Source organism: Chelonia mydas, chromosome 4 (genome assembly GCF_015237465.2).
Source record: "Chelonia mydas isolate rCheMyd1 chromosome 4, rCheMyd1.pri.v2, whole genome shotgun sequence".
NCBI classification, from domain to species: Eukaryota; Metazoa; Chordata; order Testudines; family Cheloniidae; genus Chelonia; species Chelonia mydas.
In genome coordinates, this window is record NC_057852.1 from 118,803,082 (window position 1) to 118,820,996 (window position 17,915).

At 39.6% G+C, this 17,915-nt stretch overlaps 1 protein-coding gene across 21 annotated transcripts in view; it reads right to left on the reverse strand.

The window, feature by feature from the left end:
- ABLIM2 (actin binding LIM protein family member 2) overlaps nt 1–17,915 on the reverse strand; it is a 217,640-nt gene that overhangs the window by 116,264 nt on the left and 83,461 nt on the right. For all 21 annotated transcript variants that reach the window (XM_043544704.1, XM_037898124.2, XM_037898130.2 and 18 more), the window contains exon 4: nt 9,390–9,505. In XM_043544704.1, coding sequence (XP_043400639.1) covers nt 9,390–9,505 — 116 coding nt within the window. The remainder of the gene's footprint in view (nt 1–9,389; nt 9,506–17,915) is intronic.

The following is a 17,915-nucleotide window of genomic DNA, read 5'->3' on the forward strand; positions in this document are numbered from 1 at the left end:
AAGATTTCCATGAGGTTGGCACTCAGAGTCATACTGTGACAGTTCACATAATGCTGGATTCAAGCCCTAGTACACCAACTTCAAAAAAAAAAAGACATGAATTCAATTAAAGGTATTTTCACAGTGGTTACTACTGCTGGCTGTGCTACAGGAAGGTCAGATCATGTGGGTTGGAGAAAAGATGCCTGCGTTTCTAAGTTAAACTATTCCTGCAACAACGCCCATCACTGATGACAGAATTCAAACCCAAGACACTAAAAGGAAAAGCCATTCACAATGTCTCTTCTGTGTAGGGACTGTATCTTTGTCTGTGTTTGCATAGTATTCAGCACAAGAGGGTTATCATCCTGACTGGGGTCCAGAGGTGCTACTGTACAATAATCCAGGTAGGTCAAAATGCATCAAATATTTAAAACTGTAATGCAAATTTTGTATTTCAGTGAAGAAAAAGTGGCAAATATTTTCACAATTCTGGCTCCCCTCCCCCACCACTCCCATGTTTTGATCAGCTAGGTCAATAATGACAAGAGAGACCTCCAGCTAAGTAGCAAGAATCAGTCTGGTTAAGTAACCACTATAAAAGAAGACAATCGACAGTGACTCAGGAGCTGCACAAATCTCCATGATTAAATGATGGCCTACTATAGCCTGTCAAACCTGCACTGCCTTGAAAGCAGAACTGGAAGGAAAAATAAAGAAGGGAGATCTGGAGGTTTACCAGCAGTATTATCTGGAATATATTAATGAGAAAGAAGAATGCATAAAATCCAGGGTGTAATGACAGACTCAAGCCTTTAAGCAATTGCAGTCTAAAAAGGAAGGATCTGAAAATAAGTCAAGAAGGAACAAGAATATATTGATGTATTTTCAAAAGAGAAGCTTAAAAAGGTGTTAAAATATGCAGAGATTGTGAGAAAAAGCAACAATCTAGTTATAAACAAAGTGATACTAGCACCAGTGTCACACTAATCTCCCTTCTCTTCTATGTGAGCTCCATTATTATCGGAAGAACTCTGGATGCATAATGACAGTTTGATAGAGAAAAGACAGAACCAGGAACACTAAGACATCCAGAGTCATTTAGAGACGCCAGAAAGGAAAACAAACAAGTCCTTTAAGGAGGGGGAAAAAAGATGCACAAAGGCACACAAGATCCAAGAATATTATTGCTGGTAAAGTGATTCCAAATCAGAGGAGTCCATTATAAATTTCTGAAAAACTGACTTCTTTAGCATAATTTCTGTTTAAAATAAAAGGTGCATTTAGTTTCTTAAATGTGATATTAATAAGACTACAAATATGATAGCCTAAAGAAGTGTAATAGTGCCAGCATGTTAATGAGCACAGAATTATAGCAGGTGATGTTTGTTTGCTTTTGGTGGATTTGTGAAGCGTGAGGGAAGTTATAATGTGTCTCTTTAAGACCATTATGCTGAACCCCAGCACAACTGGAAATCAGCCTAGGGTAAAAGCCTTTGCAGTCTGAAGCAGATTGCTGGAGCTCTGCTAATAAATTAACCCCACACTTGGGTATGTGCCCAGACCTACTCCCACAAGACACTACACACCTCAGTATAGGTTCTCCTAATAGAAAGCAGTAATCTGTTTGGGAACCTCCATGTGACAGGGGTTTTATTTGGTAATCTAATTTGATCTCATCTGTAGAGTTTTATTTTTACAGACGTAGTACAATACAGTGTATTTGGTTGTCATTCACTCTACATCTTATTCGAGCTTTTGGCTGGCTGTGAAGCATTTTTGGTATATTTCTTTTAACAGCTCTTTTTCCTATTAAATTTTGGACAATTAAAAACAAATACTGCAGTTGCTATGCCAACTATGCCTGTTTATGTAAGTCCTTGTCTACTTGTCTCTGAGGTAACATCCTTCGCTGACTCATTTCTCTTCAACCAATAGGTCTGTGTAGGATACAAATGAATTTGCTGATATATTTTGATATATTCACCTTAATACCCATTGTCAGAAAGTTTTACAGAGAAAGTCCACCAGACACTAAAGAGAAAAGGAAGGTGTTTATTCATATAACAATTAAAGATGCAGTGGCTCAGGATGGGAGCAGAGAGAGAGAGAGAAGAGAGATTCCTGTTTTTCCTCCAAATCAGTAAGTGTCGGGGGGAGGGGACTGAATAGAGAAGGAGAGGAGGCCAGAACTTAAGTGAACACATAGGGATACTAGTAGATATAGTGTCAGAGAATTAGAGTTCAGCAAGTCCACAGAGATTTCCTGAAAGAAAACAGAGCATTCCTAAGCTGGATTCAGAGATGAATAGACTGATGAATAAGGCTACACAGTTGGCATGTTGGTCCTAGAGCCAAGTCAAACTCACGTCATTGTGCTAGATGGGGTAACCTGGAATAAAAATTGGTCAGCAATTTCCCTGGTCCTTGTCTCACTTGCCTAGAGACAAATGTTTCATACACCACTTTCTTTTATGGAGAGAAGTGCTCAGTCAAAATAAAATGGCTATTAAAATAAAAAACTCAATAATAATGGGGGATTTCAACTATCTCCATATTGACTGGATACATATCACCTCAGGAAGGGATGCAGAGATAAAGTTTCTTGACACCTTAAATGACACTTGCTTGGAGCAGCTAGTCCTGGAACCCACCAAAGGAGAGGCAGTTCTTGATTTAGTCCTCAGTGGAGCACAGGATCAGGTCCGAGAGGTGAAAATAGCTGGACCACTTGGTAATAACTGACCATAATATAATTAAATTTAACTTCCCTGTGGTGGGGAAAACACCTCAGCGGCCCAACACTGTAGCATTTAATTTCAGAAAGGGGAACTACACAAAAATGAGGAGGTTAGTTAAACAGAAATTCAAAGGTACAGCACCAAAAGTAAAATCCCTGCAAGCCGCATGGAAACTTTTAAAAGACATCATAATAGAGGCTCAAATTAAATGTATACCCTACATTAAAAAACATGGTAAGAGAACCAAAAAAAGAGCCACCATGGCTAAACAACAAAGTAAAGGAAGCATTGAGAGGCAAAAAGGCATCCTTTAAAAAATGGAAGTTAAATCCTAATGAGGAAAATAGAAAGGAGCATAAACTCTGGCAAATGAAGTGCAAAAATATAATTAGTAAGGCCAAAAAAGAACTTGAAGAACAGCTAGCCAAAGACTCAAAAAGTAATAGCAAAAAATGTTTTAAGTACATCAGAAGCAGGAAGCCAGTGGGGCCACTGGATGATCAAGATGCTAAAGGAGCACTCAAGGACAATAAGGCCATTGTGGAGAAACTAAATGAATTATTTGCATCAATCTTCACGATTCACGAGGATGTGAGGGAGATTCCCAAACCTGAGTCATTCTTTTTAGGTGACAAATCTGAGGAACTGTCACAGATTGAGGTGTCATTAGAGGAGTTGTTGGAACAAATTAATAAACTAAACAGTAATAAGTCACCAGGACCAGATGGTATTCGCCCAAGAGTGATGAAGGAACTCAAATGTGAAATTGCAGGACTACTAACTGTCATCTGTAACCTATCATTTAAATCAGTTTCTGTACCAAATGACTGGAGGACAGCTAATGTAATGCCAATTTTTAAAAAGGGCTACAGCAGTGACCTTGGCAATTACAGGCCAGTAAACCTGACTTCAGTACTAGGCAAACTGGTTGAAACTACAGTAAAGAACAAAATTGTCAGACACATAGATGAACATAATTTGTTGGGGAAGACTCAACATGGTTTTTGTAAAGGGAAATCATGCCTCATCAATCTACTAGAATTCTTTAAGGGGGTCAACAAGCATGTGAACAAGGGGGATCCAGTGGATATAGTGTGCTTACTTTTTCAGAAAGCCTTTGACAAGGTCCTTCATCAAAGGCTCTTAAGCAAAGTAAGCAGTCATGGGATACAAGGGAAGGTTCTCTCATGGAGTGGTAACTGATTAAAAGATAGAAAACAGAGGGTAGGAATAAATAAATGGTCAGTTTTCAGAATGGAGAGAGGTAAATAGTGGTGTCCCCCAGAGGTCTGTACTGGAACCAGACCTATTCAATATATTCATAAATGATCTGGAAAAAGAGGTAAACAGTAAAGTGGCAAAATTTGCAGATGATACAAAACTACTCAAGATAGTTAAGTCCCAGGCAGACTGCGAAGAGCTACAAAAGGATCTCTCAAAACTGGGTGACTGGGCAACAAAATGGCAGATGAAAATCAATGTTGATAAATGCAAACTAATGCACATTGGAAAACATAATTCCAACTATACATATAAAATGATGGGGTCTAAATTAGCTGTTCCAGCTCAAGAAAGAGATCTTGGAGTCATTGTGAAGAGTTCTCTAAAAACATCCACTCAACGTGCAGCGACAGTCAAAAAAGCTAACAAAATGTTAGGAATCATTAAGAAAGGGATAGATAATAAGACAGAAAATATCATATTGCCTCTATATAAATCCATGGTACGCCCACATCTTGAATACTATGAGTAAATGTGGTTACCCCACCTCAAAAAAGATATATTGGACTTGGAAAAGGTTCAGAAAAGGGCAACAAAAATTATTAGGGGTAGGAACGGCTGCTGTATGAGGAGAGATTAATAAGACGGGGAGTTTTCAGTTTGGAAAAGGGACGACTAAGGGGGGATATGATAGAGATCTATAAAATCAAGACTAGTGTGGAGAAAGTAAATAAGGAAGTGTTATTTACCCCTCATAACACAAGAACTAGGGGCCACCAAATGAAATTAATGGGCAGCAGGTTTAAAACGAACAAAAGGAAGTATTTTTTCCACACAACACAGAGTCAACCTGTGGAACTCCTTGCCAGAGGATGCTGTGAAGGCCAAGACTATAACAGAGTTCAAATAAGAACTAGATAAATTAATGGAGGATAGGTCCATCAATGGCTATTAGCCAGGATGGGCGGGGATGGGGTACGTAGCCTCTGTTTGCCAGAGGCTGGGAATGGGCAACAGGGGATGAATCACTTGATGATTACCTGTTCTGTTCATTCCCTCTGGGGCACCTGGCATTGGCCACTGTTGGAAGACAGGATACTGGGCTAGATGGATCTTTGGTCTGACCCACTATGGCCTTTCTTATGTTAAAACACTAAGCCTTTTTCATGGTGAAACTCCCCTCTTTCAGTTGTTTTTTAGACAGTGAATCCTAAGTGCCATTTATTGCCTTATGAAGCATAACTACAATTTGTCATTTTGGACTTTCAGTTTCAAATTCAGCTAACAGATTTCTGAATATGTTTGTCCATTTCTGCCATTTTGGAAAGAATCGCTCCTTCCTGATATTTACTAAATGCTGGAGAAGTAGCTAAAGCAAATGGCATGCTGCCTTCTTTCTCGCTCAGATTTTCCAAGTTATTTTTTACAATCTCTCTATTACTACTTGATCTAGTAGTTGCCTTTATAGTATTTGTTATCAGACTTTTGACTGAGTTCCTGTTGTTTTTCCTTTTCAGTTATATATATACACATCTTTATTACAGCAGATGTTGAGTGTTTTCCTATCAGGTCATCTACTCCAGTCCCCTGCACTCCTGGCAGGAATAAGTATTATCTAGACCATCCCTGACAGGTGTTTGTCTAACCTGCTCTTAAAAATCTCCAATGATGGAGATTCCACAACCTCCCTAGGCAATTTATTCCAGTGCTTAACCACCCTGACAGTTAGGAAATTTTTCCTAATGTCCAACCTAAACCGCTCTTGCTGTAATATAAGCCCATTGCTTCTTGTCCTATCCTCAGAGGTTAAGGAGAACAATTTTTCTCCCTCCTGGTTGTAACAACCTTTTATGTACTTGAAAACTGTTATCATGTCCCCTCTCAATCTTCTCTTCTCCAGACTAAATACACCCAATTTTTTCAATCTTCCCTCAGAGGTCATGTTTTCTAGACCTTTAATCATTTTTGTTGCTCTTCTCTGGACTTTCTCCAATTTGTCCACATCTTTCCTGAAATGTGGTGCCCAGAACTGGACACAATACTCCACTTGAGGTCTAATGGAGCAGAACTTCTCATGTCTTGCTTAGACTCCTGCTAATACATCCCAGAATTATGTTTCCTTTTTTGTAACAGTGTTACAATGTTGACTCATTGTGATCCAGTACAACCCCAGATCCCTTTCTGCAGCACTCCTTCCTAGGCAGTCATTTCCCATTTTGTATGTCTGCAACTGATTGTTCCTCCCTAAGTGGAGTATTTTGCATTTGTTCTTACTGAATTTCATCCTATTTTCTTCAGACCATCCAGATCAGTTTGAATTTTAATCCTATTCTCCAAAGTACTTGCAACACCTCCCAGCTAGGTATCGTCTGCAAACTTTACAAGTGTGCTCTCTATGCCATTATCTAAATCATTGATGAAGATATTGAACAGAACCCGACCCAGAACTGATCCCTACGGGACCCCACTCAATATGCCCTTCCAGCTTGACTGTGAACCACTGATAACTACTCTCTGGGAATGGTTTTCCAACCAGTTATACACCCACCTTATAGTATCTCCATCCTAGATTGTATTTCCCTACAATATGAACTATAAGATCAAGTGGAGGATATGAAAGTAACACATGGGATTATAAAACTTTCAAGCTTTTGTTGTTTTTGTGGTTTTCCCTAGTTGTTTCTTTCCAATTTTGTTACCCTCAAAATGACTGGTGTGTAATAGATCTTGTGAGGGGCAATGGAAGCCAGCAGACTACCTCACCAGCTTGTGCACAAAAGAATACTCTCCAGCCACAGGATTTCAATTTCTTTCCTTCAGAGCTTCAGTTTTATTTCTTTAAATAAAACTGTTTAACACAAGTTCAGCATCTCAATCATGTTTCTTCCCCAGACCCAGGGTCTTCTGCAGATGCCTGTCTATTGCTTACAGCTCTTACACTCCATCCTAGCCTGCTCCCTGAAGGTTTCACTCCAGAAGCTCTATTTCCCTGCAGCTCTTACACTCCATCTACCTGAGAGTCACATATGAAATGGGTTCTGTCCCCTGATCCAGGGACTCCTGCAGGAGCCTTCCTATTCCCTGCATCTTTCACTAACAACTAATGTACTTACTGGCTCTTATGAAGACCAGGTGATCTTCAAGGTATCACCTGATCCCTGGCCTCACAGTATCCACTGAGGTCTAAGACCAACTCCCTGCGATAGAGAATGTCTGAAAATTTGAACATATAGGGCCTGATCCAACTCCCAAAGTCAAGTTCGTGGAAAGACTCCCATTGACTTTAATGGGAGCTGGCTCAGGTCTATATTTGGATATTTAATACTTGCACATGTTTGAGGATATAGTCAAGGAAAGGACACTTTTGTTTTTAAAGGCCAAATTTTCCCCGGGAATGTGCTCCTAGGATCCATGGACGTCAAAGGGTACAACACAGTCCTAAGCCTCAACAATTACTGTAAAACACTCAGTTTATGGAACATGAAGCAATTTCAATAAAACGGGAAGTAAAACATGAATTCTGAGTGAAAAGGAGGAGAAGGGTGGCAGGATTTATGAACCCTAGGGGATTAGGGTTCTTCTGTCAATCAACCCTTTCAGCAAGAGCTAGACCCCTACTAAAAACTGCTACGCAAATTCTGGTGGCTTATTGAGAAAGACATGGCATGTTGAACTCCATCAAGATATGGAAAGGAGAGACGACTCTCCGGTCAGAGGGAACTAGAAGCAAGAATGGACAGACCCTGCAGTAAATACTAGGAACAGCCAATTCTGGGGAATAAGCTTTGGCTAAAGTTTATGTTCTGTTATAATTTGAGTTACCAGAAAAGCCAAACAGCAGGAAAGGGGGTAAATTTGACTTTACACAGCCTGGGTAGATTTTATTTGGAGCATGGGGAGACCACCACTGTCCACATAGGGATTTGGAAAAGTACTCAGAGGAATGGTGGACATCCCTTTCACCAAGTTTCTACAAGCAGAAAATTCCACTGAAATCAATGGCACTGTGCTGATTTCTGCAAGCAGAGGGTCTGGCCCAGAATATATTGCCAAGGAGGTTTGCTGAGAATCACAGCATCCTGAGTAAAAGTCGCTCAGCACACTGTGTTCAGCTGATGTCACTGCTCAGTAAAATGCTACAGGATTTATGGTAAACGAAATGAAGCTCAGAACAAATAAAAAGTAGTAAGCGATGCAAGTTTATGCAACTGCATCTACCATATGTCACCTATTAAAATATGGTTTTGAGGGTAATTTGACAGCAGCATATGAAATATGCTTTACATAAAGATAAATGGTCATAAAGGAAATGGAAATGAAAAGATCTGAAAACAGCAGTATTTTAATGCAATCATAGATCCATGCCACACACATAGTACCCCGAGGGTCAGCCTTGGGCAAAAACATTGAGAAAAATCAAAATACAAAGGCAATTCAATAGGAAAGATTTAATATCAAAAGAGAATATGCTTTGATGGTCTGTGCCCTTTAAAACAATACAGAAATAACCACAGTGGGCAAAATCAGGTAAACGGTCACTGAGGCAGGATTTGGCAAAATTCCCAATTGCACAAAAAAGCGATATACTTAAGGGTTCACAAATAACCAGCATGGAACGCTCAGGACTGCTGGCTGGCCTATTGCATTTACAGACATCAAGTTCGTTGAGATCTGCATAATATCCTGCAAATGGCAATAGTGAACCCCGTCTGCAAGCAGGCACACTGCAAAACCAGTTTGTCTGAAAAGTAAAAAGGCAAATCCAGACTGCATCAAAAAGACACTGTTTCTCATGCTCAATCCTGCAAACCCTTACAATCGAGCAGTGTTTTGGCCTACTCATGACAGTACAGTGAGCACTGTGTAAGGGTTGGCCCCTAAGAGACTTTCTCAATGACATGTACAGCATGGTAGATTCAATCATATTGAATTATTTATAGATAATTAAATGAACTTGTTCTGCCAGGCACCTTGGGCCCGACCCAACTCCCATTCAAGTAAATGTCTGTCTTCCAATTATCTTTAATGAGAACTGTAGAAAAGATGGGCTAGATTCACTCCTGGTTTACAATGACTTCAGCCAACTCATGTCAGGGCCCATGACAGTGAACTTTAGTTCAGTTTCTCTTCAATTTCTTTCTCTTCAATTCTCTTTCCTCCAAGTCAACTTTAGTAACATAAAGATTTTAAGAGAGGATCAAAGTAACAAAGGTCACTGGTAACAACCAAAAGAGGCCTCCCAGCTTCCAGCAAGTTGGGAGGGGATACAATAAGCCCTTTCCCCTAGGTATCCACCAGTATGGCAGATTCCCTTTTGCTTTTATAGCTCCACCCCAGGGCAGGTTCCTACCTGTAACTCCTTACAGGCCGTAAGTTAAGGGAATCGTACAGCCACGTGGCTTTATTCACTAAACGACAAATAGATTGTTTTTAAAAAGACCTACTTACTTCGCAGGGCCTGGACGAGGAAAGTGCTATTGCTGCCAGCAGGGGGCAGTGAACACTTCTGGCAGACACACTCTTTCCCATTGAAAGTCACCCGGTCCCCAGGAGGAAAAGGCAGCCTGCAGCAGGAAAAATGAAAACATGACAAACAGAAAATCCTCACTTCCCTTACTGAGGTCAGACATCACTTTCCTTACAGGAACCAATCATTTTTTGGTGGGGAGGGAGCTGGGTGTGTGTGTCTTTTCATTCACGTATCCAATACTTTTCTTTCACACATACTTTTCGTTCACGCATCCAATCATCAGTCACCGGGAGGCTAAAATATCAAAGGGAAGTAGCGAACTGGCAACTTCAATGCATAAGCTAAAGCTACTCAGAGAAAACTTGCCCAAGACAGGAGAAAATACTCAAAAGCCAAGGCAAAGTCCAGTGTTTCCTGGAAACGCGGTGACTGATAACCACCAATATCAGTCTTGGAATTGAGGGAGAGCTAGAATCATTTGTTTTTAATGAATATATACAAGTGTAATTGCTTTTGCAGAGACTACACCAGGCTGTTAAAATGTTGAAGAAAGCTATGAGTTTTCTTTTGAAAAAAACTTTTGAAAAATGTAATCCTGACCAGCTCTGATCATATCGAAGTTCTCCGCTGAATCAATTTATTCAGAAATCAAATGCTTGCAAATACTCCTTGGAGGAAATATACCACAATTAAAGAACCGGCTGCAAGTGCATAAAGTTTCTTTTCCATTGAACTAGAGCTCTCCTTACATTTAATTAAATGGTTCCACCTATTAACATCCTCTCAACTAAAAGCAAATTTATTAGAGCATAAGCTTTCATGAGCTAAAGCTCACTTCACCGGATGCATAGAATGGAACATATTATACACACACACACACACACACACACACATACAGATATGTTGGAAGCTACAAACTGTGAGAGGCTAATTAGTTAAGATGAGCTATTATCAGCACGAGAAAAAAAACTTTTGTAGTGATAATCAAGATGGCCCATTTAGACAGTTGACGAGAAGGTGTGAGGATACTTAGCTTAAGGAAGTAGATTCAATATGTGTAATGACCCAGCCACTCCCAGTCTCTATTCAAACCCAAGTTAATGATATCTAGTTTGCATATTAATTCAAGCTCAGCAGTTTCTCGTTGGAGTCTGTTTTTAAAGCTTTTCTGTTGCAAAATTGCCACCCTTAAATCTTTTACTGAGTGGCCACAGAGGTTGAAGTGTTCTCCTACCAGTTTTTGAATGTTATGATTCCTTGATTCCTGATGTCCACCAGTAGGAGCTGTAGCTCATGAAACCTTATGCTCAAATAAATTTGTTAGTCCCTAAGGTGCCACAAGTACTCCTTTTCTTTTTGCGAATACAGACTAACACTGCTACTCTGAAACTTCAACTTCTGTGGCCACTCAGTAAAAGATTTAAGGGTGGCAATTTTGCAACAGAAAAGCTTCAAAAAGAGACTCCAATGAGAAACTGCTGAGCTTGAATTAATATGCAAACTAGATACCATTAATTTGGGTTTGAATAAAGACTGGGAGTGGATGGGTCATTACACATATTGAATCTATTTCCCTATGTTAAGTATCCTCACACCTTCTTGTCAACTGTCTAAATGGGCCATCTTGATTATCCCTACAAAAGTTTTTTCTCTCCTGCTGATAATAGCTCATCTTAATTAATTAGCCTCTTACAGTTTGTATGGTAACTTCCACCTTATCTGTATGTATATATCTATATCTATATCTATCTTACTATATGTTCCATTCTATGCATCCGATGAAGTGAGCTGTAGCTCACGAAAGCTTATGCTCTAATAAATTTGTTAGTCTCTAAGGTGCCACAAGTACTCCTTTTCTTTTTGCGAATACAGACTAACACGGCTGCTACTCTGAAACCTGTCAACTAAAAGGCTACCTTTGTTAGATATTGCTTGTGCACAGAAACTAGAGAGGTTTGGGAATGAAGAGCTGGGAAAATCACTTTATACTTCAGGGAAGGATGAAGAGGGCTTATAACACATTTCTATCAGGGTGAAATTCACCTCATACAAGGCTTATGTACCACTAAATCCCAAATGAAACATCAAAATATAGCTTTAGTGGGTATTAAGTGGTGCATCGGCATAATGCATACCTCCTGCCCAGTGGTGAATTCCATCTGAGGGGTGTATTTCACTGAAATATAATTAAGAAAATTCTGCATTATATTCACCACCACCCCAAATTTTTTTTACAAATTATGAAACAGAATATAAAAGGCTCTCTGAGAGATTTTTTTCCATATAAAGGCTTTATATACACTCCTTGCTAAGCACAGTAGACAGATTGGTTTGCTCCCAGAGTAGTATAAAAAACCTTCTTGGGGGGCAGGGAATGTTTCTTACTATGTGTTTGTATAGTATGTATAACACAGTGGGGCTATGATCTTAGCTGGGGTTCCTAGGACGTGCTGCAATACCAATATGAAATAATAAGAAAATATTGTAAACAATGCATCTAATAGAAAGAGAAATCACTAACCACATCTCCATGTTTTACATATAATGCAAAGGAATGACTAATTACAAAAAAGGTGCCATTTTAATTGTAAAATGATGTACCTTAGTTTAATTCAAATACTGAGCTGCAGTACCATTGTAAATGTGAAATCCACTATATAATTTTATTATTTTAATAAAATAGCAGACATTAAGGCCAGAAGTCAGCATGTTGATCTTCTAATTAAATTTCCTGTAAAACGAAGATCAAAGAATTTCACCCAGCATTTTCTGCATCAAACTCACTAACTTCTAGCTGAGGCAGAGCATATTGTTTAGGAAGACATCCAAGCTTGATTTATAGACTCTGCATGAAGGAGAATTTATTACAGTCCTTGGTAATCTGCTCCAAATTAACCCCCCACCCTTACAAACAAACAAAGATAACAGAACCCATTTTACAATTACACAAAAAATCTTCTGTCTTATTCTTGCATTCATATGAACAGCTACATTTTCGGAGCAAAATCATGGCCCCATTGGAAACAATGGGAGCCTTGCCATTGACTTAAGGAGATCATGATTTCACACCATAAACAAAGTTAAATCATCTAACTGAACTTTCTGCTTGGGAGTTTCAGTAAAATGGCAGGTCTCTCTGAGTGGCATCAGCACCAGTTACAGTTATGGAGATAGTAGCAGGCATGTATAATAAATAAATTGGTTTGAAAAATTCCTACAAAGAAACTCTCCATATATATATATATATATTCTAATTTAGTAAATATTTATAAACTTTCTAAAGTGCAGTAACTAACGACAGCAGGCTTCTTTTAAAGAGGGGTGAGGACAATCTCCAAAAGAAGTTTCATTCATTTCTTCAGAGCCGAAGGATGGTGGACAAGCAATGGGACTTCAAGGGTGGGGCTGAAAAGCAGGAAACAACGAAGCTCTGTAGGACTTGGACAAAGATACAGAAGGCCATTTTCTTTCCGTCAAAAAAAAAATAGGCCTTCAAAATTGTTTGAAAGTTGAGAGAAGACATAAAAAGGAGTTTGCAGATATAAAGGGCAAAAGGTGGGCAGCAAGGCCCTGATTCAGTAAGGCTCTTGCCTTCAATGGGACAAAACTCACTTGCTTAAACTTGGGCATTTGCTTATGTACCTTGCTGAATTGGAGCCCAAATTTGATATCTACCATCTTTGACAGTATCCCTTTAATACCTGACTATCTTTTCTCTTTCACAAGCAACTAGGCTCATGGATTTACAAGCCAGCAAGCATGATAGTTCATGAGAAAGAGATAAAGGTCAGTTAGCAACGTTTTAGTTTTTGAGCTCTTTAGCTTAAAGTCCGCAACATGTACAGAACTGTAGGTTATGCACAAATGCAGATATGCTGTTCTTGACAGTTCCACACAACCTCTTACCTACCAAATGCCTTTGGCTACAGGATTTCATTAGTTATTCGCACTTAAGCATTCAGTGTGATTTCATGGTGTGGCAAGGGGTTAAATATATTTTTAAGACAATGATTCTTGATTCGGTCCATGCAACACTCTGAGATGACTTGTAGTGTCTTTTATTAGCATATTTTATCACTGTCACTTTCCTTACCAATGGATTTTGGTTTTAAACCAACTTCATAGATTATTCTATTTTCCCCCTCAACACAAACTCAAGCACTGCTCAACGTACATTTCTGATGGAGGCTTAATAGTAAGTAAGACTCCAGGGATCAAATCCTGTGCTGATTTATGCCTTGTACAACCACACAGACATGAAAGCTGTTGCACAGGATGTTAGTCAGGGCAGAATTTGGCCCAGGGTATTGAATACTGGGAACGAATGAGGCAAACATTGCTTGCTACAGGCCTCTGTACTTTATTAAATCCTAGACAGGCTGATTGAAAGGAACTATGAGAACGCAGCGAAGACTGCCTGATACAGGACGCACCAGGTATCCAGATAGTCATAGATTATAAAGTCAGAAAGGACCAACATGATCATATAGTCTGACCTCAGAATTAAAGGAGTCCTAGTTCCCCCGTTGGCAGGGCACTGCTAGTGTCCGGCACTGAAGCTGACCCCTAAGCCATCAAGCCAGTTGTGGCTGGGCATCTTTAGCGGGAGTATCTAGGGATACACAGTTTATGCAAGTGACAGAGACTGTCAAGATGTTTGCTTCTCCCCAAGAGGCACAGCAAACAATAATATTTATTTCTTAGCATGCACCACCTAAGTAGTTTATAGGGAAACTAATTAAATATCTGGGTGTTTCAGTACACACACCAAATACACAAGTCCTTTGCTTCCTGAACTCCAGAAAAATCTTTATTTCTGTAAGAAATATGGGCAATGCCCATACAAAAACTAATGGCCAGATTTTCCAAGAGTGCATCCAACAGCTTCTATGCAGACACCCAAATTAAGAGGCCAGATCTGTAAAAGTGCTCAGCATCTGGGAGCTTCCTAAATGGGAGCTAAGCCCTTTTACAATTCAGTATGATTTGGGCCCGATGAGCACGTTTTATGCTCCGGATAGCTTCAGTTTTGACCTCAAACCTCCCATGGTCTCCTGCTCCCATAAAAAAAGAATTGGCTTTTCCTAGAAACAGCAGAACATTATAAACAAGGCCCATGCCAACTCCCCTGCCCCAGATTGGTTCACTCATTTTCTATGAACAAAAACAAGCGACTCCATTCTACAAGGTGCACTGCTGCCTAATTGTGTATGTCCAACTGCCCCTCTGCCTACTCATGGTGAGTTGGTTAATTTCTTGTAGGTATTAGAAGTAAAAGTGGGTCTTGAGGAGAAATTTGAAGGCGGAGAAGGTAGTATTGGTCTAACAGCTTAATTCAGAGAGGGCATTCTATACTTAATTTACAAAGGAAACCTCTTTTTTGCTTTACATTTGGATTGGCACTAATAGCAATGATTAATGTGTGACTGCACATCTGGCCCGTCTCGAACATGGGCTCTATTCATTTCCCAGTGGCTTTGTTCCATTTCCGTTGTTATTATACACCTACAGAGGGGCTTCCTAATCTTTGATGAGATGTAAAGACTCAGAATTCAGAGTCCTATAAACCATACGTGGAATTGTTTGTCTTTGCACCTGGGTCTCTGCACCATAGTTTATCCTCCAATTAAGGGCAAGTTAACTGCTTCTTTTCTCTCCACAGAAAGCATTGTCTTCCACGACTTTAGTTACTAGTATTTATGGAAGAAGTGTGACTATATACATATAGTCTTCACAGAGAGAATACAGATCATCACAGGTAGTGTTTTTGTCTTTCTTTTCTAGGGGCAGAGGTTGAGATAAGTCTTTGGGATCCCCTCCCCCTGGGGGCCTCTCTCAATGCTCTGTCTCACAGCCCTGCCCCACAGCAATCTTTTGAACGGCTTCATGAAATCTCAGCCTCTAGTGGCACAGATGACATAGCTTTTACTATGGACTGTTAACAGCTTGATGCCCTGCCTCCTCCCCTCAGGGGAAATGTCTTTGGGAGTTTCAGTAGCCTACAGCCCCTTCTAATGGAAAGAAGGATGGGCCAACGGTTCGGGCACTAGCTTAGGACTTGGGTTCAATTCGCTGCTCCACCACAGACTTCTTGTGCAATCTTGAAAAATTTACTTAGCCTACCTGTGCCTCAGTTACCCACCTGTAAAATCAGGATAACAGTACTTCCCAACCTCACATGGGTGGTTGAGAGGATAAATACCTTAAAAGATTGTAAAGTGCATTGAGAGCTACTGATTGGAGCCAGATATATTTATCAGAGCAGCCATAAAAATAAAGCTGCTCAGACACCATTGGAATTCAGTGGAATCAGTTGTTCTGCAAATGTTTGAATTTATTCTCTTACTCTTCCATTCATTCCTAGTTATAGGCAATAACATCAGCAGGGAATAGTTGGACTGGGCTATAGCAATAGCATAAGCCATCACTTTTTGCAGTCAGAGAAAATATGCAATTTAGAACCTGCATTTGTGTAATTAAGAGCCATGTGGTCAGAGCAAGATAGAAGGAAACAAGGATGCAAGACATTAATTCCATTATACTGTATTTCATAGAATCATAGAAATGTAGGGCTGGAAGAGACCTTGAGAAGTCATCAATCCTAGTCCCCTGCATTATGAAAGGACCAAGTAAAAAACCTGAGCCTGGAAGGACCCAAATCTACAACCTTTAAATGTCCTCAAAGCCCTAACATGCCAATGTACTACCTACTGCACTATTTCAGGTTTAATTCTCACTTTTCACATATACAATGTCTGTTACTTCATTTTATTCTACTCACTGAAGTACCAGCACTCCATGGTAGTGACATACTAATCCCAGTTGGATACCTCATGAAAGACTTAGTTTACTGAAATGCCTGCTTTATAGAGAAGCCAAGGCTTATCAACACAAAGGTGGGGAGCAACAGATAATCCAGCCCCTGTTCTGGGACATCCAGTGACAAGATATTCCAATAGCAGCATTGTCAACAGGGCCAGAAAAAGTATATGACCAAATTTTTTGCCCGTTGCTTTTTGTTTTCCTTGCTCTGATTTACTACCTCTGCTTTGGTTTACTAACTGCTTTTACTATTTGAGAGAAAGTACACTTCCACATCCCACTGCTTGCTATTATAATCTTGTCTTTTCTGAAGCTGAGAAAACACTGTTGGAAGTGCCACTATGAGAAGTGTTGGTTCAAAAATCATTGGTTTGCTATTCAACGTATTAACAATTAAAACAATATAATGTGTCACTTTAGCAGTTACAGAGAGCACAGATTATAAAGCTGTTTATTTGATGACTAATCCTGGAATGTGCTGAACACATCTTGAAGGAGTGCAGCGTGCCCTCAAAATCAGACTTCTAAACAGAGCTCTGATTTTCTGAAGGTAAAGATGACTTTAAAATCCTGGCCCTGAATCAACTTGTTGAAAAATTATTCTATTTCCAGCCATTTTCTTTTACACCAAAACCCATCTTTATTTGAATATACTATACTTATTGCCTACTTCCTATTACTTTCACTGAGTTTTAGTACAAAATCAAATATTGATGAAGAACGTCTCATGCTGTTTTGATAAAGACACTCTTTCTTACAGGAAGTATAAAGCATGCCTGGTTTGCAAAGACTGGGCCATATGGAGCTATGTTGATTTACACCAGCTGAGGATCTGGCCTGGTATTTCTAATGTAACAGGATGACAGAGTTCTTCTGTTGACCGACTTGATAAGCAGATGCTAGAACCTTGCCGGTGAAGGCTAATTGATTCCTGCTTGCAACTTGGAGGGCTGAATTGGATGGAGGCAACATGAGGTGAAGTGCCATCCTAGGGGAAGACTATAGCAAGCTTGCGCTGTTGTTGAGACAATAGCAGTTGGGAGGCTCAGCCGAATAAATGTTTTGCCTTGACTCCTTTTTAATCCAACCATTTGGTATGCTAGATAAAGAACTCAGCAGGGAGGTTGACAGAATTTATTTGGGTGAAGTACTGTCGTGTAGAGATCTGAAGTTTTAAAGAGCAATTCCACTTTTGAATGTCTGCATTTAATAGTAATCTGTGTAGCAGATTATATTTATGGTTTTCTCAGTGCCGTGGTTCAGTTTGCTTTGTTAGGGAGCAAGAAGTTAAGTAGTTTACTCATTGTAGAAGCTTATTCTGAACTTTCAGGGAATTGTTTCAGCTGGAACCGTAAACATCCAGACCGCAATAAAGGGCTAAATACAGCTTGGTAAATAATTTAGGTTTCAATTATAAAACCTAACAAAATCCTAATTCAGGAGTCAATCCTACTTGATGAGAAAATAATCTCAAGGAATTTTTCTTCTTCTCTTAATTGACTCTGGGTCTGAATAACACTGGTGCCAAGAAGAAAGGCACCAGAAATTTGGTATCTAGTAGGTTTGTTTATAGATGGAGCCATTAATGTATGTGTAGACTGAGAAGGCTCAGGGCAAATGTGTGATATCCTCCATCCACCCTTTGAACTTATTTATGTTACTAATAATAGACTGGAGATACG